The sequence below is a fragment of the Bos indicus genome, chromosome 22, assembly GCF_029378745.1.
Source record: "Bos indicus isolate NIAB-ARS_2022 breed Sahiwal x Tharparkar chromosome 22, NIAB-ARS_B.indTharparkar_mat_pri_1.0, whole genome shotgun sequence".
In the NCBI taxonomy this organism is placed as follows: Eukaryota; Metazoa; Chordata; class Mammalia; order Artiodactyla; family Bovidae; genus Bos; species Bos indicus.
Window position 1 is genome coordinate 10352678 of NC_091781.1, and position 25631 is coordinate 10378308.

At 45.1% G+C, this 25631-nt stretch overlaps 1 protein-coding gene across 3 annotated transcripts in view; it reads right to left on the reverse strand.

The window, feature by feature from the left end:
* Positions 1 to 716: 716 nt before the first annotated feature.
* MLH1 (mutL homolog 1) overlaps positions 717 to 25631 on the reverse strand; it is a 93320-nt gene continuing 68405 nt past the window's right edge. For 2 of the 3 annotated variants that reach the window (XM_019984189.2, XM_019984190.2), the window contains exons 14-19: positions 8085 to 8193; positions 6146 to 6209; positions 3020 to 3184; positions 2657 to 2749; positions 2250 to 2363; positions 717 to 1037 (exon numbers count right to left, since the gene is read on the reverse strand). In XM_019984189.2, the coding sequence (XP_019839748.2) occupies positions 870 to 1037; positions 2250 to 2363; positions 2657 to 2749; positions 3020 to 3184; positions 6146 to 6209; positions 8085 to 8193 (713 nt within the window). In that variant the 3' untranslated portion in view covers positions 717 to 869. The remainder of the gene's footprint in view (positions 1038 to 2249; positions 2364 to 2656; positions 2750 to 3019; positions 3185 to 6145; positions 6210 to 8084; positions 8194 to 25631) is intronic. The other variant, XM_070776018.1, reaches the window with a different exon arrangement.

Consider the following 25631-nt stretch of genomic DNA (forward strand, 5'->3'; position numbering starts at 1 on the left):
TCTGGGATGCAGATTCATCCTCGACTCCCATGCCTGGAACCGACATCCTGTGTGGTCCAGGAGGCGGCCTTGGAGTCCCTCTTCCTCTCCGTGCTCGCTCAGCCTCTGCTCCTCCCAGAGCGGCCTGTCCTTGTCCCTGTCTTTTCCAAATGGAATGGCTCCACTTCTCATAAGATTCTTCTGGACTTTACCTCCGTACTACAGGCATTCTTCCTCCCAGTGCTGACTGCACATTTCTTAAATGCAGGCTGATATTAATTCAAGTTTGTATTTTTATAACACCCCTCAAAGAAAAATGCCTAGAAATGCCTTTATCATATGCTGGTATTATTGATAGCCGTTAACAAAGTAGGCTAACTTAAAAACTCATGCCTGTTATGCACTGCATAAGGACTGTTCAATTTTTTTTTACACTAGTTATTAAAGGTACTAATAGACTGACCATGTAGAAAGCTGAACTGACAATACCATCAGAGTCTCTCATAGGTTCAGGTGCCTTTTAAAAGCATAAAAAACATAATGTCTATCACTAGAAATTCATCAGAATATAAAAAGAATCAAATCAATGCATGATCTATATAAAATTTTTAAGGCCATTCAGACTTCTTATCAGATGTCCAGGAGGCTTTCAAACTACTTTTGGAAGTCTTCAACACAATCAGGTATACACTAGGTGAAAATGGATTTCATTTGCAATGAAATTAAATAAATCACGCTCAGGACAAATGTGGCTATTTATTTATAGTCAATCTGCCACACATGAAGCAGTGCTCCTAGTGAGAAGGCGTGCGTGAGGTCAGAGTTCCACCTACCGACATCAAGACACAAAAGGAAGAACAGACCATCCCAGAGTCCCCAGACGACCACAGTCAGCACCTCTCGAAGACTTTGTAGAGATCAGGCAGGTTAGCAAGCTGCAGGATGTTCCCATCTTCTGTGAAGTGTTTTGGAGGCAGCAGGTGGGAGCGGAAGGCTTTATAAATGACGTGTTCCACAGTCCACTTCCAGGGGTTTGCAGTGGAGCCAGGCACTTCACTCTGGAAGAGACAAGGTAGAGTCCACATCCCCGTGTACGCCGGGCCTGGGGAGTTGTGGTGGCTTATAGAGGGGCTGTGTGACCTCATGCCTGAGACGTCTCTCTTCTAGGCCAGCCTCTCAGGGATCCCGCAGGCCTGAGCACAGCAATGAGAGGGGGAAGAGAAGCAGCCACGGCTCTTGTGATGCTTCCCCCCATGGAAGCTGTTTCCATTCAGGGACAGTGCTCACTGTAGCAGCATCTAAAAAGCAATGTCTCCTCCTGACTGTGGTGCCTGAACGGCAGCAGTAGGAAGTACACTCCACCGTCACTTTGAACACACCCCACAACGGTCCCTCAGCGTCCTCACCCATGGAATGGAGCACAGCCCGTCACCTCAGAGGACGAGTGCCGTCACCAAGACGGTTATGTGGCTACAGTGACTACATGTCCGTCTGACACCACAGGCAGACCTTGTGTTACTGCACTTTGCAGACTGTTGTGGTTTTGTTTATAAACACAAATTGAAGGTTTCTGGCAACCTTGCACCACATCTATGGGTGGCATCTCTGCAACAGCATTTTTAAATGTGGGTATATATACTGGCTTTAAGACACAATGCTATATATTGCACTTAACAGACTACAGGAGGGTGTAAACATAACATTTTATATGCACTGGGAAACCCCAAAATTTGTGCAACTCGCCTTATTGCAGTGGTCTGAAACGGAACTTGCAAAATGTCTAAGGTGTGCCTGTGTTTCAGTCACCTCTCCTCACCCAAACAAACCCCCCGAAATAGTTGTGGATTGAAAAGCACTGTCATCTGACGTGGAAACATGAAGAGCCCAGGGACCTCCCTTCAGAAGAGCTGGGGACCTGGCCCACTACAGCCAGGCCCGCCTGGCACAGCAGAGGCAGAGTGGGGCACACGCGAGAGAGGCGGGGGACTGACCGGGACGTGACGGCTGTGGCTGCACACTCCAGGCTCACAGTGGGGACACGGGCCCCCGAGCCCTGGAGCCCACCTTTTCTCACTACAATGGCTTGTTTGTACATCTGACAGATCACTCTAGAGGTACCTTCCAGCAGTATTTCAGAAGGAGATAAAATTCGTAAGAGCTGACCACTGTGCTAAAGCTGGTGTGCCTTGGATCACAGGAGTTCAGAGAGGGGCGGGCTTGTGTGAGGGCCCATCCCAGTTCTGGAGCACCAGCGTGTATCGCCCTCGTACCTGCTGGCCTGAAAGGGTTGACTCTGCAGACACATACTGCTTCCGGATGGAGTAAAACATCGCACATTCTTTACTGAGGCTTTCAAAACATTCCTTTTCTTCATCCCAGTTCACCTGATCCAAAGAGAGAATTCAATATGTCAGCATATGCACATGCTTTAAACACGTTCCATTTCTAAATGGAGATAACAGACAACTTAAAAGTACACATGATTTTTAGGCGATAAAGTTGTAGACTGGAACTGCTGAGTACTGCTGGGGTGGGTGGGCACAAGAGGGGCCTTAGCCTCATTACCCTTTTCCTCCTCATCATCACAGATGATGGTGGAGCTGCAAGCCCGCACCCCCCTACCCCCCGACACTCATCGCCTCACAGGACTGTCATCAGGATGTGCTCCATCACTTGCCTCTGTGGCCAGTCGGAGGATGAAGATAGGCAGACCCTCCAGCGGGGGCACATAGTTGTCGATCAGAAGGGGTAATCCAACCAGGTTCCCTTCCTGGACAAGGGGGATAAGAAATCATGCTGTTACAGTTTAAACCAATCCCATCTCCCTGGCGCTTGCTCCAGATCCTGTCCTCAGACTTGCTATTCTGGGCGACCACGTTGGGCCCTGGGGGGCAGCAGAGGCAAATGCTTAGAGAGCCTTCTCTGCTGACACATAGCAGAGCCACCTGCTCTTTAGGTCTGCTCACCAACTGAACACAGCAAACCAAGTCCCAGAGATCAAGGGGGACTTACAAGGGAGACAAAAACGGCCCTCACCCACCTCATCAATCTCCAGAGAGAAGTAGTCTGCAAGCATCTCAGCCTTCTTTTTCAGAAACTCAACAATGTACTCAGCAAGTCCTTCCTTGGGACCATCCTCCTCTGTCCAGCCACTCTCGGGACTGTCTAAGGCGAGCATGGCCAGGTCAAAGAGTGGTGCTGGCTCCTAGGAAGGGGCAGGAACATTAGGAGCGAGCGTTAACAGGGCTTCCAAACACTGCCTGAATTCCCACAAGACCACTGTCACCTCAGCAGGTGAGAAGCCACAAATCTAGCACTCATTCCTCAATTCCCCCAAAGACACTTGAAAATCTACAAAAGAAGGTTCTCCTCCTCACCAATGGCCATTTCAACAGAGAAGGTCACCGACAAAGACCTGCTGAAAATCTGGGAAAGGCAAAGCCACGGAAGGCACTTCCTTTTGTGTAGCTTTAAAGACCTCGCTGTCATATTTCCAGAAACTCACGAGGCCGAACCTTCATTTCTTCCTACCGCCTTACTAAAGCAAGGGGGAGGGAAAGCACGTTAAAGCAAATGACATTCAGGTAAATCATCTGTTAGGAAGGAGACTGAAATCTATCGTGAAAAACAAGATGCCTCAGTTTTCATCCATTTCTCCCCTCTGAACACTGTTACTGTTGTCACATTTTACATGTTACAGACCCACAGTGCACTGCTCTTACTTTTCCGTAACAGAAGAGTCAATTAACAAACAGACCGAGCTATCCTAGATATTTATGCACTCGGTAACAGAGCTTTAAACTACATGAAGAATGAAACAGAACCGTGAAGAGAAACATGCAGTTACATGGAGGCTTCCACATCCTTTCCCCAGTAACTGACAGACCCAGTGGACAGAAAATCAGCATACACAAGGCGTCAGTGTCACCAACAATGTGAAACACCTGCCATTTGGGGAGCATTCTACTCAACAAGACCGGAACACAAATTCTTTGCAAATGCACGTGGAATATTACCAACACTGAATATACTCTGGGCCATAAAACAAGTCTCAGTAAGTGTAAAAGGATTCAAATACGTTCTCTGCAAAAATGGAATTAAATTAGACATCAATACTTGATCTCTGAGAAAATTCCAAATAATTAAGAGACTAAGTAATATATTTCTAAATAATGTGAGGGTCAAAAAAAATCAAAAGGAAATTTAGAAGTATTCTGAACTGGATGAAAATGAAAACTTATCCGAATGTGTGGGACGCTGCTAAAGCAGCACTTGGGAAATTTTCACAGCACTTTAAGTAGAAGTAAGGAAATAAGAAAATGAGAGCAGGTGTCGATGAAACTGAAATCAGAAAAACAACAAAAGCATCACTGAAACCAAAGTCAGTTCTTTGGGTCCAGATTGACAAACCTTAGACTGACCAAGTTAAAAAGAAGACATAAATGACCAACGTTGGGATGAGAGGTTACATCACTACAGATGCACAGACATTAGAAGAATACAAAAGATTAGGAACAACTTTACGCCAATAAATTTGAAAACTTAAATGGACAAGTAATTTTAAACTTAATACAAAGGCCCCTCAGAGCTAACATGAATAGCTCTATACCACTAAAAATTTTACTTAAAAATCTTCCTGTGAGGAAATCTCCAGGCCCAGATGGCTTCAACTGATGAATTTTACCAAACATTTCAAGCATTAACAATTATAAACAAACTCTTTCTGAAGATGGAATAACTATTTCCCAACTCATTCCATGAAGCCAGTATTTGATACCAAAACCAGACACACACAAGAAAACTGCAAACCAGGAGGGCGTCCCAGGCGCCACTAGTGGTGAAGAGCCCACCTGCCAATGCAGGAGGCGCAAGAGACGGGGGCTCGATCCCTGGACCAGGAAGGTCCCCTGGAGAAGGAAATGGCACCCAACTCCAGTATTCTTGTCTGGAGAAGCCCATGGACAGACGAGCCTGGTGGGCTGCAGTCCGTGGGGTCACCATCGGACGCGACTGAGCACTAGAGCACAAACTAGCATCGTGCAGGAATACAGACGCCAAGAGTTGTGAACAAACTATGACAAGTCAAGCCCAGTAAACTATAAAAAGGGTAATACATCATGTACAAGCAGGGCTTATCCCAGGAATGCAAGACTGGTTTAAAATATGAAAACCAATCAATGTAATTCACTATATTAACAAACTAAAAAAAGGAAAACCATACAATTATCTGAACAGATACAGAAGAAGCATCTGAAAAAAATTCAGCCTCCCTTCCTGAATAAAAGCCTGAAGCACACAAGGAATGGAAAGGAATTTCCTCAACCACCCTAAGGGCCGTCTGCAAAAAACCTACACTTCACAGTCAAAGACTGAATGCTTCCCCCAAGATTAAAAAGAGGAGTATTTCCATTCTCACCACTTCTGGTTAGCCTGTACTTAGGTTCTTGCCGGTACAACCAAGCAAGAGAGAGAAAAGGCATCTGGGTTGGAGAGGAAGGAATAAAACTGTCTTTATCCACAGATGCGATGGTCATATACCTAGAAAATCTGCTGGAATCAATAAAAAAGCTACAGCTAATAAGTGAGTTTAACAAGGCTGCAAGATAGAATTTCCAAAACACTTGTATGTACTTCTATATAATAGCAACAAACAATTGACAATTTGTAAAAAATGCCTTTTACAATAGTATCCAAAAAATGTGACTATTAAGAAATAAATTGATTTTTCTCCCCAAATTGATCTATAGAATACGCTCAACACAATCCCAGTAAAAATTCCAGAGGGCTTTTCTGTATATCAAATGTAAAAAGAAGATACAAAACTACATGGATGGTATGATTTTTAATTCTAAATTAAAATGTTAGTTGGGGTTGTGTCTGGGTCGTGGGCTTTAGAGAATGTTTATTTCTGCTTCTATCTCTTTAAGTTTTAAGTAGATATGTATTAGTTTCTATAATAATAAACATTTTAAGTTGGCTACCAAATGACTGTTCTGCTTTGTATAAAACTATTGTAAGGATACTTCCATATGCAACTCATACATAAACTCTTCTAATCACATTTAGAAACACTTAATATACAATAAGTAAGATAACGGGGTAGGGCTCTTTTCAGAAATGACCAGCTGTTGAACTCTCAGAAATGAGAAGCAGGAAATAAACTTACCGATAACCTCAGAACACCAAAATTGGCAAAATCATAAACGAGAATCTGGTAGAACAGTTCTTCACTGAAAATAAAAATGAAGTGACTTTAAGGAAAAGCAGAATCTGTGCTTGAGAGCCAAGGGGCAGGGACAAAATGGGAGTGAGAACCCGAGACGCGGTGGGGTGAAGGCGTGCGGCCTCACGGAGGCCTTTCCAGCAGTCCTGGGATCTGCACTGGTCACGGCGCTGAGACTGCCTGCCCTGCCAACACCCGCACTCTGTCCCCACCTTCCTGGTGCGGTAAAAGGTTCTGACACCCAGTGGTGACAAAGTTAAGCAGTTTTTGCTCACTATTCCCCACTGGCAAAGAATCGTATAAACCATTTCTTTTACAACCCACCATCTAGAAATATGGGCTGTACGGGGAGGGCAAGGGACTTCCCGTGTGGTCAACAGTGGACAGACTCGGGCTGCATGGGGGATGGTTTAGGCAGCTGTGAAGTGTACAATATACTGACCTACCTGCAGAAACACAGAATTGAAATGACTGTACTCCATAGTTAATGAAAGAAACCTGCACCACCCAGGTCTTGTTTAAAGACTTGGTTATTAAAGTAGACAAAGCACGGCAGCAGGGACACCGAGGTACCCAGAGAGCTGCTGGCTGGTCTTGGCTCAGAGGCTGTCAGTGGGGAGGGAAGAAGCCAAGTCTAAACCCCCACTTTCAGCCAGTTCATATGCTCGCTGGGAAACTGTTCCCATTTATTAGCAGCTAGGATTCTAGGACTGGCCTAGGTTTGTAATCATGAAATCAAAGAACCGAAACGATTGTGATTTGGGATCTTGGAAATCATGCAGTTAGATTTCCTGGCAAAGAAAAAACAAAGGGAGTAGGATCCCAATAACCAGTAAGAGCTCACTGGGCGAGCCCACGGCTTCTCAGGAAAGACAGTGGCCCTGAGCTGACCTCACTAAGGGTTTCCGAGCCTAGGAGGAAGGAGTCACCAGCACCCAAGGCCGAGTGTGCCCGCAGTAAGCTCCTCGGTGGGGCAGTTCTAGCTCAGGGAGGTCACGTGGGACCTCAGCAGGACAGAGTCCCACGATGGCCAAGTGACGGTGTCTGGCGATGGAGGGTGGCACCACGCCCCCCCGAACTACCGATTTGAGACCATATTTAATAGAGGTTCTAGAGTCAACAGGAGCTCATCCTCCAAGATCCCTGGAGACAACCATAAATGTCACCAGCTGCGTGCTGGGCAAAGGGCGCTGCCGAGCTGGCCCACCCCATGCTCCTGGACCCCACTGGCTCCTCAGGGCTCGAACAGGCCCTGGCTCCATCCCAAAGCTGAAAGGAGAGGAGGTGTCAGGCCCTCTCACCCCTCCCCTGCCTCCCTTCCCTGCCCTGGAGGCCCTCGTCGGCAGAGGCCCAAGTGACCTCCCTCCTCACTGTGTCAGCGGGGGGCCCTGATACAGAGGGGGGTTTCTCCCTCAAAGTCTCCCAGGCGCTCAGCCCTCCCTCCCCCACCACTTGAATTCAGTCAGCCCCTGCATCACGGGACCTGATCCCAGCTTTAAATCCAATCAGTTGGATTTGAGCAGCTGAGAGCTGGTGTTGCAGAGCAGCCCGCAGCCCCTGCTGTACACCACACAGGCTGGAATACCCCACCAGCTCCAAGCTCTCAACATCCGGCTCAGAGCACATCATCTTACCTTCACAAAACCCTGTGAATTAATAGTGATACCCCACTTTTACAGAAGAGAAATCCGAGATTCAGTTATCAAAGTGACTTGTCCATGGTCACATAAATGGTAAATGTTGAGCCTGGGTGAGAAACCACACATGTCTGCCTCTGAAGCTGGGCCCTTTCCGACTGTCATCCTGCTCTCCCCAGCTTCTCCTGCCTCTGTCTCCAGGACCACCGTCCTAGCAGCTCTGCATTTCGTTTGCACCGATTTACCTAAGTCTGGTGGTGTTGAGAAGGTATAACTTGGTCTGATGCTGTGCCAAGGCCCACTGAGGATTCACGCAGCCCACAAAGGAGTGGTTATGCAGCATCTCCCGGAGAGCTGGAAAACAAGACACAGGTCAGGAGTGGCCCCCCAACACCTCCCTGCACCTCAGAGCACCAAGCACCAGAGCTAGAAACATGGAAAACTGCTGAAAACACACGCAAAAAAGGAACAAGATAGAATTAATCTTTCAAAATCCAACAAGAAATTGCCAAAAGATTAAAGCAGGAAGCCAGAGAAGTAACAAGCGCTCTGAAACCCTTTATAAACTAAGACAGCAGAGGAACTGCAGGATTCATGAACTTCAGTTTGTGCAGACTCTGAAAAGCCTAGGAATGGGGTGAAATGGGGACTGTGACAGGAGTCACGTGCCCGCTTCTGCAGCCAGGATTCATGCTAAGCAGGCTGCCTGAGAAGTCTGTCGAAGTTTTAATTTAAACTGATTCCAGGGCTGACTGTTCCTCCAGGTCCCTCCTAGAATCAAATGCAAATTCTCTCTGGAGAAATTAATCTTCAATTCAGACTTCAAATAATTCCTCACAGGTAAAGAACCAGGACCTCTGTGGTCAAAACTAGGCACCAAGAATTAGAACCCAGAAGAAATCACAAAGTCAGTATCTGCCAAGTTTTAAAGATTGAAAATTCCAGTAAAGATAAAACAGTAAGCATGCACAGTGTGCTTAAGAGGTATTAAAACACAAAGTCGCAGACTATCACAATGATCAAGGAAAGACAAAATTCATTTCACCTATATGTGGAATCTAGAAAATAATACAAATGAACTTCTACAAAACAGAAGGACTCAGGCATAGAAAAAAAATTTATGGTTACCCGCTTTATGGAAAGCGGGTAGGGAGGGATTAATTAGGAGTATGGGGTTAACAGATATAAACGAGGACCTAATCTATAGCTCAGGGAGCTATCTTCAATATCTTGTAATAACCTAGAACAGAAAACAATCTGAAGAATGTGTGTGTGTAACAATCACTTTGCTGTACACCTGAAACTAACAATACTGTACATCAACTGCAGTTCAACTTAAAAAATAGGAAGAAAAACGGAAACAACATTCTACGTAAACTTTCAAAAAATAAAGGAAGACAGTAATTCCTACTTTACAAGGCTAGCATAACCCTATCCTAACCCTAATATGAGAAAACATTAAAAAAAGAAAAATTTAGACCAATATCCTTGTGGGTCACAGATACAAAAATTCTTAACAAAAAATTAGCAAATTAAGTTCAGCAATATGAAAAAAGGAATAATATGATCAAGAAGAGATTAGGCCAGGAATGTAGGGTGATTCAGCATTTGGAAAATCTCACCATATAGAATAAATGAGAAAAAATAATCATCTTAACAGACACAGAAAGAGTATTTGACAACAACGATTTTTAAATAATAACTCTCAGAGACTGTCTTAACACTGGGAATTCAGTGGTTAAGACTCCACACTTCCAACACAGGGGGTGCAGGTTCAATCCCTGGTTGGGGAATTTAGATCCCACATGCTGTGCAGCGCAGACCAAAAAAAAAAAAAAATCCCTCAGCAAACTAGGAATAGAAAATAACTTCCTTAATCTGAAAAATCTATCAATGTAAAACCTCCAACTAGCATCACGTTTAATGGTGAAACAGTAAATGCATTCTTTCCACAATACAGAAAAAGATAACAACTCCCATGCTCACTCATTCTACTTGACATTGTATAGTGGGTTCTAAACACTGTAGTGAGGCAAGGAAAGCAAACTGTAAAAATATGAAAGGAAAAAAAGTAGGTCTTTATCTGCACCCTTGGCAAGGTCATGTGACACAAGGTCTTTTGTATTTTAATATACTAATGGATGAGGGTAAAAATTTCATGGTAAACAATGAGGAAAATGATTTATTTTGACTCAACCTTAACAATTAAAATCAGAACTAATTTTTAAAAGTTCATATTAAACAATGATCAAGGAGATTTCCAAAAAAAAAAAAATGTCTAAAAATAAAAAACACAAGAATCGAAATTAAAAATCAAGATCCAGGTTTCCCTGGTGATCCAGTAGTTGAGAATCCACCTTGCAATGCAATCAAATACGCCAGTCTGATCCCTGGTCCAGAAAGATCCCACGTGCCGCGGAGCAACCAAGCCCCTGCACGGCAACCACTGAGCTCACACGGCACAGCTACCGACGCCTGCGCGCCCTGAGCCTGCGCCGCCTGCGCGCCCTGAGCCTGCGCCGGGCAGCAAGAGAAACCACCACGAGAATCTGCACACCGCTCACTCCCACTCCCCACAGCTACAGAAAGCGCATGTGCAGCGACAGAGATCCACCACAGTCAAAAAGCAAAAATAAATGAATCTTTAAAAATAAAAATCAAGATCAACTGAGTGGACAAAGTTGGCAAGGCCATTAAAAGGTAGAACTATCAGGAGCACAGACTGACGACATGAAAACAGGAAAGCTTATGCAATGTGGAGGAAAATAAATATGTAATTAAAATTGCAGAAGGGCTAGGAAACAGGGAGAGACAGTAACTGAAGACTCTCAAGACAAAGTATCAGAGAAGGTCCCAAAAGTGATGAATGATACCAAGCCTCAGCTCCAGGAAGCCCAACAAAATCTACACCTGAGAGAAACAGAATACCAAAAAAAAGAGACCCTAAAAGCACTCAGAGACACAGAGAGATCACCACAAAGTAAGAGAACACAGGACTGACAGGGAATCCTCTGGCAGTCCAGTGATTAGGACTCCAAACTTTCATGTCCAAGGGCACCAGTTCAATTCCTAGATCTCTGCAAGCTGCACAGCGAGGCCAAAAAAAAAAAAGACTGACACTTGAATTTTCACAATAGAAGGAGCCAACAAGTGGTAGACTAATACCTTCAATGCACTCAGAGAAAGTAACTGCAACTCTGAAATTTTAAACCCAGCAAAGAAACTTACCAAAATAAAGATGGATTTGACAAAACAAAAAGCTTTCCATCCACGGCCCCACTCAAAGAGGAAGTAGGTCCGTACACCATCAAAGGTCTGAGGGAAAGAATTATGAGCAAAAAATACTGGATAAATTCAAACAAACTGAGAGTTAACAATGTAATATGGAACAATCAGACACATAGAAACTATGAATATAACACCATATGCCAAAACTAAATCCCAGGTGGACAAGAGATTTACATATAAGCATTTTAGGAGCTAACAAAAGAGCAATGATTTAATTATCCCAGAGTGAGAAGGAATTCCCTACATAAAAAGGTCACTGTGTGATACAGGAGCCATTCAGAGTGGCGGAACACCAGGACACAAAGCGCACCTCCTCCCACAAGGTGGACGTGGTGGCTCCCGCGCAGCCCAGCAGCTTTGTGATGGGAGTGGAGGCAGCACATGACTGCCCCTGGAGGCTGGGAGCGGGCAGCCCGCAGCTTGAGACTGCTCCTGCAGCCTGGGGGGGCGGGGGGGGGGCAACTAGTGACCGCTCCCGGAGCTTGTCCCGCCACCCACTGCCAGTGGAGCCACCACTGCCACTGAAAAATCCAGGTGCATCAAAGATACATCTAGATGTGGAAGGATTCTCACCGAGTATCTACTAAATGCTGGCACAAGACCTCAGACCTCTGAAAGGCCAAGAAAATCTCCATGTAACCGAGAGGGACAAAAAAAAAAAGGCAAGAAAGGAATGAGACTGGACCTGTGCCACAGGGAGGGAGCTGTGAAAGAGGAAAGGTCACGCAGGACCTGCGTGCTGGGAAGTCCCCTCACCAGCCGGGAGATCGGCCAGGACGGAGGGGGAGCCTCAGAGCCTCAGAGAGGAACATGGTCTGGTCTGTGGCGCTCAGCATGGCCAGGCCTGCTCAGACGGTCAGTGCCACGGCTCTGCACTCCCAAGAGCGGGCCTGGGGAAAGGGCGCGGGGGGGCGGGCCGTGCTGTGTAGACACAGCACAAGGGGCTGCAGTCTGGTGTGGCCACACCCAATGGGCTCTGAGGAAGAAGCCTGAGCTTCCCACAGGCACCACTGTGGGGGGCGCAGGGGGAGGGGAGGCCCCACCATCACAGCCTTTCTTCCTGCTCGAGGGCTGCTGCGGGTGGCGGGACAAGGTCCGGGAGCGGGAGCTGGAGCGGTCACTAGAGGCCGCCCACCCCCCCCACCCACCGCCCCCGACCCCCGGGCTGCAGGAGCAGTCTCAAGCTGCAGGCTACCCGCTCCCAGCCTCCAGAGGCAGTCATGTGCTGCCTCCACTCCCATCACAAAGCTGCTGGGCTGCGCAGGAGCCACCACTGCCACTGAAAAATCCATTACCTGGCACCGGCCACCGCATCTGCACACCCCCTGCATCAAGGGGAGAACACCAAGCACATGCTGACCAAAGGGCCAACAGGCACACACTGAGAACAGCCCTCACAGGACTTCCCTGCTGGCCCAGTAGTTAAGGCTCAGCAGTCCCAGTGCAGGGGGCCCGGTTCACTCCCTGGTCAGGGAACTAGACCCCACCTGCTATGACTGAAGATCCCGCACACCACACCTAGGACCCAGCGCAGCCAAACACGTAAAAATAAAAACAGCCCTCACATTATATTAAACCCGCACAGGCTACATGGGACACGCCCACATAGGAACAGCCCCCAAGACTCCTGCTCCAACAGAGACAACCGTTCCTCCTTAACTCAGAGCAAGAGGATGAAGAAGCAGAGAAACCACTCCCAGTTAAACAATGAAGAGAATTCCCCACAAAGAACAATGAAAAAGACCTAACAGACACAGATTTCAAAATGGAGATAATGAAAACACTCAAGGAATTAAGAAAGGTTATTGACAGAAATCTCCCTCAAGGATCACTGCCTTGTCATGGCAAAAGGGCTTGTGTAACTCAGTGAAGCTGTGAGCCGTGCCGTGTGTCACAGTGCAGACTTCTAACAGAACGTGGTCCCCTGGAGGAGGGAATGGCAATCCACTCCAACACACTAGCAGGGAGAACCCCATGAAGTGTGTAAAAAGGCAAAAAGATTTGACACTGAAAGATGAGCCCCCAGGTCAGAAGGTGTCCAGTATGCTACTGGGGAGGAGCAGAGGACAATTACTAATAGCTCCAAAAAGAATGAACGGCTGGGCCAGAGAGGAAACGATGCTCAGCTGTGGGTGTGTCTGGTGACGAAAGTAAAGTCAGATGCTGTGAAAAACAGTACCACAGAGGAAACTGGAATATTAGGTCCATGAATCAAAGTAAATTGGATGTGGCTGAACAGGAGATGGCAAGAGAAAACACCGACATGTTAGAAATCAGTGAAATAAAATGGACGGGGATGGGAGAATTTAATTCAGACGACCGTTATATCTACTGCTGTGGGCTGGAATCCCTTAGAAGAAATGGAATAGCCCTCAGAGTCAACAAGAGAGTCCGAAATGCAGTACTTGGGTGCAACCTTAAAAATGACAGAATGGTCTCAGTTCATTTCCAAGGCAAACCATTCAAAATCACAGTAATCCAAGTCTGTGCCCCAACCACCAATGCTGAAGAAGTTGAAGTTGATCAGTTCTATGAAGACCTAGAAAACCTAGAATACCAAAAAAAAAAAAAAGATATCCTATTCAGCATAAGGGACAGGAATGCAAAAGCAGGAAGTCAAGAGATACCTGGAGTAACAGACAAGTTTGGCCTTGGAGTACAAAATGAAGCAGAGTAAAGACCAACAGAATTCTGCCAAGAGAACACACTGGTAAAAGCAAACACCCTTTTTCAACAAAACAAGAGATGACTTTACACATGGACATCACCAAATGATCAATACTGAGATCAGATTGATTACATTCTTTGTAGCCAAAGATGGAGAAGCTGTATACAGTCGGCAGAAACAAGACCTGGAGCTGACTATGGCTCAGATCATCAGCTCCTCATAGCAAAATTCAGACTTAAACTAAAAAAAGGCAGGGAAAACCACTAGGCCAGTCAGGTATGACTTAAATCCCCAATGAATATACAGAGGAGGTAATGAATACAGAATAGATTCAAGGGATTAGACCTAGTAAACAGAGCACCTGAGGAATCATGGAGCGAGGTCTGTAATACTGTACAGGAGGCAGTGAATAAAACCATCCCAAAGAGATGCAAGAAGGCAAAGTGTTATCTGCGGAGGCTTCACAAATAGCTGAGAAAAGAAAAGCAAAAAGCGAGAGAGAAAGGGAAAGGTGCCCCAACTAAATGCAGATCCAGAGAATAGCGGGGAGAGACAAGAAGGCCTTCTTCAGTGAACAGTGCAAAGGAAGAGAGGAAAGCAACAGACAGGCTAAGACTAGAGATCTCTTTGAGAAAACTGGAAATATCAACGGAACATTTCATCCAAAGATGGGCACAATAAAGGAGAGAAATGGTGAAGATCTAACAGAAGCAGAAGAGATCAAGAAGAGATGGAAATAATACACAGAAGAACTGTACAAAAAAGATCTTAATGACCCTGATAACCATGGTGGTATAGTCTCTCACTCAGAGCCAGACATCCTGGAGTGTGAGATCAAGTGGGCCTTAGGAAGCATTACTACGAACAAAGCTAGTGGACGTGATGGAATTCCAGCTGAGCTATTTCAAATCCTAAAAGATGATGCTGTGAAAGTGCTGCACTCAATACGCCAGCAAATTTGGAAAACTCAGCAGTGGCCACAGGACTGGAAACGGTGAATCCTCATCCCAATTCCCAAGAAGGGCAGAACTGAAGAATGTTCACACCACCAGGCAATGGCACTCATCTCCCATGCTAGTAAGGTACTGCTCAAAATCCTCCATGCTAGCCTTCAGCAGTATGTGAACTGAGAGCATCCAGATGTTCAAGCTGAATTTGAAAAGGCAGAGGAACCAGAGATCAAACTGCCAAAATTCGCTGGATCATAGAGAAGCAAGGGAATTCCAGAAAAACATCTGCTTCAAAGACTACACTGGAGCCTTTGACTGTGTACATCATAACGAACTGTGGAAAACTCTTAAAGAGATGGGAATACCAGACCATCTTACCTATCTCCTGAGAAACGTGTATATGGGTCAAGAAGCAACAGTTAGAACCCTGTATGGAACAACTGACTGGTTCAGGATTGAGAAAGGAGTACGACAAGGCTATTTGTTTAACTTATACACAGAGCACGTCATACAAAATGCCGGACTGGATGAGTTACAATCTGGAATCAAGACTGCCCGGAGAAATAGTAACAACCTCAGATATGCAGATGATACCACTCTAATGGAAGAAAGTGAAGAGGAACTACAGAACCACTTGATGAGGGTGAAGGAGAAGAGTGAAAGAAGCGTCTTAAAACTCAGTGTTAAAACTAAGATCATGGCATCCAGTCCCATCACTTCATGGCAAACAGAAGGGGAAAAGGAAGCACTGACAGATTTCCTCTTCCTGGGCTTTTAAATCACTGTGGATGGTGACCGCAGCCATGAAACTGGAAGACAACTGCTTCCCGGCAGGAAAGCTATGACAAACCTAGACAGTGTGGTAAAAAGCAAAGATACCACTTTGCCAACAAAGGCGCATATAATCCAGGCTATGATCTTTCCAGCTGTCATGTACGAATGTGAGAGCTGGACGATGAAGAAGGCAGAGTGACTAAAAATTGATGCTTTTCAAACTGTAGTGCTGGAACAGACTCTTGAGAGTCCCTTGGACTGCAAGGACATCAAGCCAGTTAATCCTAAAAGAAATCAACCCTGAATACTCTTCTGGAAGGACTGATGCTGAAGCTCCAATACTTTGGCCACCTGATGCGAAGAGCTGACTCACTGGAAAAGACTCTGATGCTGGGAAAGACTGAAGGCAGAAGAAGAAAAGGGGACAGAGGATGAGATGGTTGGATGGCATCACTAATTCAATGGACATGAGTGTGCATGTGAAAACTCCGGGAGATGGTGAGGGACAGGGAGGCCTGGCATGCTGCGGTCCATGGGTGTGCAAAGAGGTGGACATAATGCGGCGACAGAACAACCACATCAGTCAACAGAAATGAAGAACATTAGAAAAAGGAACTAGAAACTATAGAGAGGAGCTAAGAAAAAGTTAGAACGCTCATGAACTAAAGGCAACGAATAGCACAATAAATAATGCACGAGAATGAATAAGTGACCTGGAAAATTCGAATAATGGAAATTACCCACTCAGGACAGCAGACAGAAAGCCAAATTTTAAAAGAAAATGAAAGCAATAAACAGTGCTGTGATGAACATTGGGGGTACACGTGTCTCTTTCCCTTCTGGTTTCCTCAGTGTGTATGCCCAGCAGTGGGATTGCTGGATCATAAGGCAGTTCTATTTCCAGTTTTTTAAGGAATCTCCACACTGTTCTCCATAGTGGCTGTACTAGTTTGCATTCCCACCAACAGTGTAAGAGGGTTCCCTTTTCTCCACACCCTCTCCAGCATTTATTACTTGTAGACTTTTGGATCGCAGCCATTCTGACTGGTGTGAAATGGTACCTCATAGTGGTTTTGATTTGCATTTCTCTGATAATGAGTGATGTTGAGCATCTTTTCATGTGTTTGTTAGCCATCTGTATGTCTTCTTTGGAGAAATGTCTATTTAGTTCTTTGGCCCATTTTTTGATTGGGTCATTTATTTTTCTGGAGTTGAGCTGTAGGAGTTGCTTAGCCAGGACATGGAAGCAACCTAGATGTCCATCAGCAGATGAATGGATAAGAAAGCTATGGTACATATACACAATGGAATATTACTCAGCCATTAAAAAGAAAACATTTGAATCAGTTCTAATGAGGTGGATGAAACTGGAGCCTATTATACAGAGTGAAGTAAGCCAGAAGGAAAAACACCAATACAGTATAATAACGCATATATATGGAATTTAGAAAGATGGTAACAATAACCCTGTGTACGAGACAGCAAAAGAGACATTGATGTATAGAACAGTCTTATGGACTCTATGGGAGAGGGAGAGGGTGGGAAGATTTGGGAGAATGGCATTGAAACATGTAAAATATCATGTATGAAACGAGATGCCAGTCCAGGTTTGATGCACGATACTGGATGCTTGGGGCTAGTGCACTGGGACGACCCAGAGGGATGGTATGGGGAGGGAGGAGGGAGGAGGGTTCAGGATGGGGAACACATGTATACCGGTGGCAGATTCATTTTGATATTTGGCAAAACTAATACAATTATGTAAAGTTTAAAAATAAAATAAAATTTTAAAAAAAAAGAAAAGAAAAGAAAATGAAAGCAATAGAAGAAGCCTAGTAGATTCTAGTGCGTGTGCGCTCAGTCGTGTCTGACTCTTTGTCACCCCATGGACTGTAGCCCGCCAGGCTCCTCTGTCCACGCAAGTTTCCTGGCAAGAATTTCCTACCTTTCCAACCCAAGGACCAGACCCACGCCTCTTGCATCTCCTGCACTGGCAGGGGGATTCTTTACCACTGGCGCCACCTAGGAAGCCCATGAGAAACCTACGGGACAATAAAAGGCGTGCCAACCTATGTATAATAGGGATTCCAGAAGGGGAAGAAAGAGAAAAGGAGATTGAAAATGTTTTTGAAGAAATTATGGCTGAAAACTTCCCAAACCTAAAGAAGGAAACAGATACTCAGGTACAGGAAGCACAGACACTCTCAAACAAGGTAAACTTAAGACACACTCTTTGAAAAATGGCAAAAGTTAAAAACGAAGATTACAAAGGCAGAAAGAGAAAACCAAAGGCAGCAAGGACCCCTAAAAAGCTAGCAGCTGATTTCTGGTAGTTGCAGCCAGAAAAGCTGCAGGCCAGAAGGGAATGGCAAGATATATTCAAAATCTTGAAAGGGAAAAATCTGCAACCTAAGACACTCTACCCAACAGAATTATCATTTAGACTAGGAAAGACAATTTCTCAGACAACCAGAAACTAAAAGAATATAGCAATGTTAAATATATCCTGAAAGAAATACTGAAAGTGTTAGTCGTTCAGTCATGTCTGACTCCGTGCAACCCCATGGACTGTAGCCCGGCAGGCTCCTCTGTCTATGGGATTCTCCAGGCAGGAATACTGGAGAAGGCTGCTATTCCCTTCTCCAAGGGATCTCCCTGACCAGGGATCGAACCCAGGTATCCTGCACTGCGGGCAGACTCTTTACCATCTGAGCCACTAGGGAAGCCCAAAATATAGAAAGTTCCTTTCTAAATAGAAAAGTAAGAATCTATAGAAAATAGAAATTCACAATTGGAAAGCAAATCACCTAAATAAGCCAGTATACAGATTAAAAACAAAAAAATAAAACACCATCTGTGAAAGTCATGAGACAGGCCTGGGACCTGGGAGCTTTTGCCGCAGTGTTGCAAAGCTTGGCCCTGGACAAGCCTCTCAAGCTACAAAATAGGTGGGACTAAAAACAACCCTGTGTGTGTACAGTTGGAACAAATTTGGGACCAAAAGATACAAAAAAGGCAAAAAGAGAAAAAAAAGATGTCATTTCTGAAGAGCCAAGAACCAAACCTGGGTGTCCCAAGCCAAAGCAGGTACTGTGCACGCCCCGGCTGCACTCACCACCACCAGAGAGGGGGGCAAGACCACCTAAGCGCCCCCCCCCTCCCCCAACACACCCCTACCCTACCCTCACCCCATATAAGGAACAAGCTTGTCCCCCACTTGGGGAGCATGTGAACATGTTATTTGTTTTCACTCACTCCTGCAGCCAGCGCAGAAGCCTGAATAAAGCCTTATACCTGAATTTCTTATCTGGCCTCCAGTCGATTTCCACTGATTAAGGCAGGCCAAGAACCCTGGTCAGTATCAATAATTACCACTGTGAAAACACCAAAAGGATGAGCACAGGGATGCAAAAAAGAACATCAAAATCATAAAATGTGAGGGAAGAAAGAAAACGTATATATATTTGTTCATTTCCTAGAATGTGCTTGACTCCCAGCCTAAGGCAAGCAGATATAGGATGCGGTTAACACTTGAAAAGCATGATAACCACAAACCAGATTCACAAACCAAGAAGAGAACACAAGCATAATACAGAAGAAAACCATGAAACCACAACAGGAAAAACAAAGAGGACAAAGAAGAAATCCATAACCAACTGGGAAAACCAGGTTAAAATGGCAATAAATACATATCTACCAAGAATTCCCTTAAAAGCTGATAAACTAAATGCTCCAATCAGAAGACACAGAGTGGCAGACTCGATTAAAAAACCAGAGCCTACAACAGGCTGCCTACAAGAGACCCACTTTTGGGCAAAGGACACCCATAGACTGAAATGAGTGGGAGGCGCCCAAGGGAACCTGTTGGTCTGTGTCCCCCTGACCCCCGCTGCAGCAGGGGCCCCAAGAAGGCCGCGCCTGAATGTTTCATCCGGCCTCTGTCAAGGAGGCCAAGAACCCTGGGTGGTAACATATTCTGCAATGCCCAACATGGGGCCCGTCCCCTTCTGGGTAGAGGATCTGGGCCCCTCTGGGACCGTGGGATGCAGCCACCCCGGGTGACAAGTGGTCACCTGACCGCTTGTTTCAGCATCACCTCGTTTTAAGACTGCCTTCCTGGCCCCTGGGGGCCTCAGTACCTCACTCAGGCAACGCCTCCCCGCACCTTCGTCCTTTTCCCTCTCCTGAAATCTTCTCTCTCTGTCCTCTCCTTCAGTCTTACCCTCCCAAGAGTGGACGTCGGGCAGCTACAGCATCCCTCCTCTCAGCCTATGAGACCTGCTCCTCTGGCAGGTGGCGAGCAGAGGTGGAGAGGCTGGCCTCACACTGCACAGACCCCGGGCCAGAGGGCTCCCCCTGGAGATTCAGGAGAGTGACAGAGGTTCCGCCCTTAGGTCATGTTGTGGCTCCAAGTCTGACTGTCCCAATATTCTCACCTTTATTTCCTGCCCCCAAGAGAAGCCCTGCTGGGACAGGCTGCAGCGGCAGACTGCTATATGCTGTACACTATATATGCTATATACCGCGTGGTCAGAGCCCCACCTTTGGGTTGCAGTCCCACAGACAACGGGCTGGCTTCTGGGCTAGAGCATCGGGTGGGCAGCAGACAGGGCGCCCCCTCCTTCACTGGCCCTTTCCGGAAGTGTGCTGCTTGGTGCCTGAACAGACACCTGCAGGGGGGCGGGTAGAAACAGCACTCTCTCTGTTTTTCAGTCTTTTCTGTCCCTCCTCCCTTTACCTCTTCCTCAGTCCTCACTCCTACACTACCGGCCCCTTTATCCTGAAAGATTTTTGTGTCTTTAAGTTTTGTGATTGCTACCTTTATGATGCAGTTTTGTCTGTCCAGCTGTTCTGCAGGTCTCTGTGACACTGTAGGCCTGGTGGAGGACTTAAGCCTTGAAATACAAACACAGCCCACATGCCCTGAGACGGCAGCCCTGGGGTACTTGCTAGAACTTTAAAGAACAGAAAGAAAAGACAGGAGCCTGCATTTTCCCCTCCTGCTTGAGCTGGAGGGGCCTGCATCTCTCTCCTTGCCCTCTGCAATGTAATTGCTCTGTCTGTGCTCTCAGCAAGTACTGGATTGATCTGTAGACCCTAGACTGAGGGGAAAAAAGGAGAGGTGCATTTTCAATTCAAGCAGGAAAACTATGAGATCTCTGGTTCTATAGAAATTGGCTTGTCTGGCTTAAACCTGTGTGCTTAATCAATACAGACCTGTCTTTAGAGACATGAGTGTTAAGTATAACACTTTCACTGTGCCAAAGCCTTTGACTGTTTGGATCACAATAAACTGTGGAAAATTCTGAAAAGAGATGGGAATACCAGACCACATTACCTGCCTCTTGAGAAACCTATATGCAGGTCAGGAAGCAACAGTTAGAACTGGACATGGAACACATTGGTTCCAAATAAGAAAAAAAGTACGTAAAGGCTGTATATTGTCACCCTGCTTATTTAACTTATACACAGAGTACATCGTGAGAAATGCTGGGCTGGAAGAAGCACAAGCTGGAATCAAGACTGCCGGGACAAATATCAATAACCTCAGATATGCAGATGACACCACCCTTATGGCAGAAAGTGAAGAGGAACTCAAAAGCCTCTTGATGAAAGTGAAAGAGGAGAGTGAGAAAGCTGGCTTAAAGCTCAACATTCAGAAAACTAAGATCATGGCATCTGGTCCCATCACTTCATGGGAAATAGATGGGCAAACAGTGGAAACAGCGTCAGACTTTATCTTTTTGGGCTCCAAAATCACTGCAGATGGTGACTGCAGCCATGAAATTAAAAGACGCTTACTCCTTGGAAGAAAAGTTATGACCAACCTAGATAGCATATTCAAAAGCAGAGACATTACTTTGCCAACAAAGGTCTATCTAGTCAAGGCTATGGTTTTTCCTGTGGTCATGTATGGATGTGAGAGTTGGACTGTGAAGAAGGCTGAGCGCCGAAGAATTGATGCTTTTGAACTGTGGTGTTGGAGAAGACTCTTGAGAGTCCCTTGGACTGCAAGGAGATCCAACCAGTCCATCCTAAAGGAGATCAGTCCTGGGTATTCACTGGAAGGACTGATGCTGAAGCTGAAACTCCAATACTTCAGCCACCTCATGTGAAGAGTTGACTCAATGGAAAAGACCCTGATGCTGGAAGGGATTGTGGGCAGGAGGAGAAGGGGACGACAGAGGATGAGATGGCTGGACAGCATCACCAATTCGATGGACATGAGTCTGGGTGAACTCTGGGAGTTGGTGATGGACAGGCAGGCCTAGCCTGCTGCAATTCATGGGGTCGCAAAGAGTCGGACACGACTGAGTGACTGAACTTAACTGAACTGAGGGTTACTAGAAATAAGCACACAGTGTTTCTGTTATAAAATCTGTCAACAGGGAAAACAACCTGATATGATTAAATTTTGAAGTAAAGGTAACTGGGATAAGAACTTTTTGGTAAACCCCATAGGACTAATCATGTTTTGAAAACTTTCATCTAAAATAGTCCCTCCAAATTTTGGTAAGTTTAAAAATAAGTTAAATGATAGGCATTAACTGAATATCCAGACAATTTCAAATAGGATAAAATACTGGAACATTAATTGCTAAAAATTAGGTCTAAATTTATCTACTTTTGTCTTGTGAGAGAGAAACTAAAGATGTATGGTGCCACCCTGAAATGTTTTCTACCAATTTATGGACTGGCAAACCACTTCAGTATTCTTGTCTTGAGAACCCCATGAACAGTATGAAAAGGCAAAAAGATGACACTGAAAGATGAACCCCTGAGGCTGGTTGGTGTCCAATATACTACTGGAGAAGAGCAGAGAAATAGCTATAGAAAGAATGAAGAGACTGAGCCAAAGCAGCAACAATGTCCAGCTGTGGATGTGTCTGATGGTCAAAGTAAATCTGGATGCTGCAAAGAACAATACTGCATAGGGACCTGCAAGGTTAGGTCCATGAATCAAAATAAACTAGATGTGGTCAAACAGGAGATGGCAAGAGTGAGTATCGACATTTTAGGAATCAGTGAACTAAAATGGACGGGAACAGGCGAATTTAATTCAGATGACCATTATATCTACTACTATGGCCAAGAATCCCTTTGAAGGAATGAAAAGTGAAAGTGAAAGTCGCTCAGTCTTGTCTGACTCTCTACAACCCCAAGGACTATAGAGTCCATGAAATTCTCCAGGCCAGAAGTCTGAAATGCAGTACTTGGTTGCAATCTCAAAAATGACAGAATGATCTTGGTTCATTTCTAAAGCAAACCATTCAGCATCACAACAGTCAAAGTCTATGCCCTAACCACTAATGCTGAAGAAGTTAAAGTCGAATTATTCTATGCAGACCTACAAGACATCCTAGAACTAATACCAAAAGATGTCCTTTTAGTCATATGCAACTGGAATGTAAAGGTAGGACGTCAAAAGATACCTGGAGTAACAGGCAAGTTCAGCCTTTGAGTACAAAATGAAGCAGGGCAAAGGCTAACAGTTTTGCCAAGAGAACACACTGGTCATATCAAAGACCCTCTTCCAACAACACAAGAGACGACTCTATACATGGACCAGATGGCCAATACTGAAATCAGATTGATTATATTCTTTGCATCTGAAGATGAAGCTCTCTCTATACAGTCAGCAAAAACAAGACCTGGTGCAGACTGTGGCTCAGACCATCAGCTCCTTATTGCAAAATTCCGGCTAAAATTGAAGGAAGTTGGGAAAATCACTAGGCCATTCAGGTATGGCCAAATCAAATCCCTTATGATTATTAAGGGGAGGTGATGAATAGATTCAAGGGACTAGATCTGGTAGACAGAGTGCCTGAAGAACTATGGACAGAGGTTCGTTAACATTGTACAGGAGGTGGTGACCAAAACCATTCAAAGAAAAAGAAATGCAGGAAGGCTAAGTGGTTGTCGGAGGAGGCCTTACAAAAAGCTGAGAAAAGAAGAAAAATGAAAGGGAAAGGAGAAAGGGAAAGATAATACCCAACTGAATGCAGAGTAGCAGAGAATAGCAAGGAAAGAAAAGAAAGCCTTCTTAAGTAAACAATGCAAAGAAACAGAGGAAAACAACAGAATGGGAAAGACTAGAGATCTCTTTAAGATGACTGGAGATATTAAGAGAACATTTCATGCAAAGATAGGCACAGTAAAGGATAAAAAAAGCAAGGACCTAACAGAAGCAGAAGAGATTAAGAAAACGTGGCAAGAATACACAGAAGAACTGTACAAAAAAGATCTTCATGACCCAGATAACCACGATGGTGTGATCACTCACCTAGAGCCAGACATCCTGGAGTGTGAAGTCAAGTGGGCCTTAGGAAGCATCACTACAAACAAAGCTAGTGAAGCTGATGGAATTCCAGCTGAGCTATTTCAAATCTTAAAAGATGCTGCTGCTAAAGTGCTGCACTCAGTATGCCAGCAAATTTGGAAAACAGCAGTGGCTGCTGCTGCTAAGTCGCTTCAGTCGTGTCTGACTCTGTGCGACCCCATAGACGGCAGCCCACCAGGCTCCCCCGTCCCTGGGATTCTCCAGGCAAGAACACTGGAGTGGGTACAGGACTGGAAAAGGTCAGTCTTTATTCCAATCCCAAAGAAAGGCAATGCCAAAGAATTCTCAAATTACCATACAATTACACTCATTTCACATGCCAGCAAGATTATGCTCAAAATCCTTCAAGCTAGGCTTCAACAGTAGGTGAACCGCAAACTTCCAGATGTACAAGCTGGGTTCAGAAAAGGCAGAAGACCCAGAGATAAAATTACCAACAACCACTGGATCACAGAAAAAGCAAGAGAATTCCAGAAAAACATCTGCTTCACTGACTATGCTAAAGCCTTTGACTATGTGGATCACAACCAACTGTGGAATATTCTTCAAGAGACGGGAATACCAGACCACATTTCCTGCCTCCTGAGAAACCTGTATCCAAGTAAAGAAGCATCAGTTAGAACCACACATGGACCAACAGACTAGTTCAAAATTGGGAAAGGAGTACATCAAGGCTGTATACTGTCACTCTGCTTATTTAACTTATACGCAAAGTACATCATTTGAAATGCTAGGCTGGATAAATCACAAGGTGCAGTCAAAATTGCCGGAAGAAATATCAGCAACCTCAGATATGCATATGATACCACTTTAATGGAAGAAAGTGAAGAGAAGTCTCTTGATGAAGGTTCAAAGAGGAGAGTGAAAAAGCTGGATTAAAACTCAATATTCAAAAAACAAAGATCATGGCATCCAGTCCTATCACTTCATGACATATAGATGGGGAAAATGTGAAAACAATGTCATATTTCATTTTCTTGGGCTCCAAAAATCAATGCAGACAGTGACTGCAGCCACAAAATTAAAAGACACTTGCTCCTTGGAAGAACAGTTATGACAAACCTAGACAGTATATTAGAAAGCAGAGACATCACCTTGCCAACAAAGATCCATATAGTTAAAGCTATGGTTTTTCCAATAGTCATGTATTCATGTATGGATGTGAGAGTTGCACCATAAAGAAAGCTGAGTGCCAAAGAACTGATGCTTTCAAATCGTGGTGCTGGACAAGACTCTTGAAAGTCCCTTGAATAGCATGAAGATCAAACTAGTCAATCGTAAAGGAAATCAACCCCAAATATTCATTGGAAGGACTGATGCTGAAGCTCCAATACTTGGGCCACCTGATGCAAAGAGCTGACTCTCTGGGAAAGACCACTTGATGCTAGGAAAGATTGAGGGCAGGAGGAGAAGGGGACGACAGAAGTTGAGATGGTTGGATGCCATCACTGACTGAATGGACGGGAGTCTGAGCAAATTCTGGGAGATAGTGAAGGACAGGGAAGGTGGAGTGCTGCAGTTCACGGGGTCACAGAGAGTCCTCTGAATGGGGAGAGAACACGACACAACGTATAGCTACAGAAAGTGGCAGACGATTTGCAGAGGAGGGGCAATGAAAAAGAATTCTGTATGTGGTCGGGATTTTCTAAGGTTGGATTACATGTAACTAGGTACATGGATTTTATTAAGAGCAGACTGGTGTAGGACTGGATTGGCCTCTCTCATAGGAGAACAAAAGCTGTCCTGGACGCTCTTTTGATAAAAGATTGTG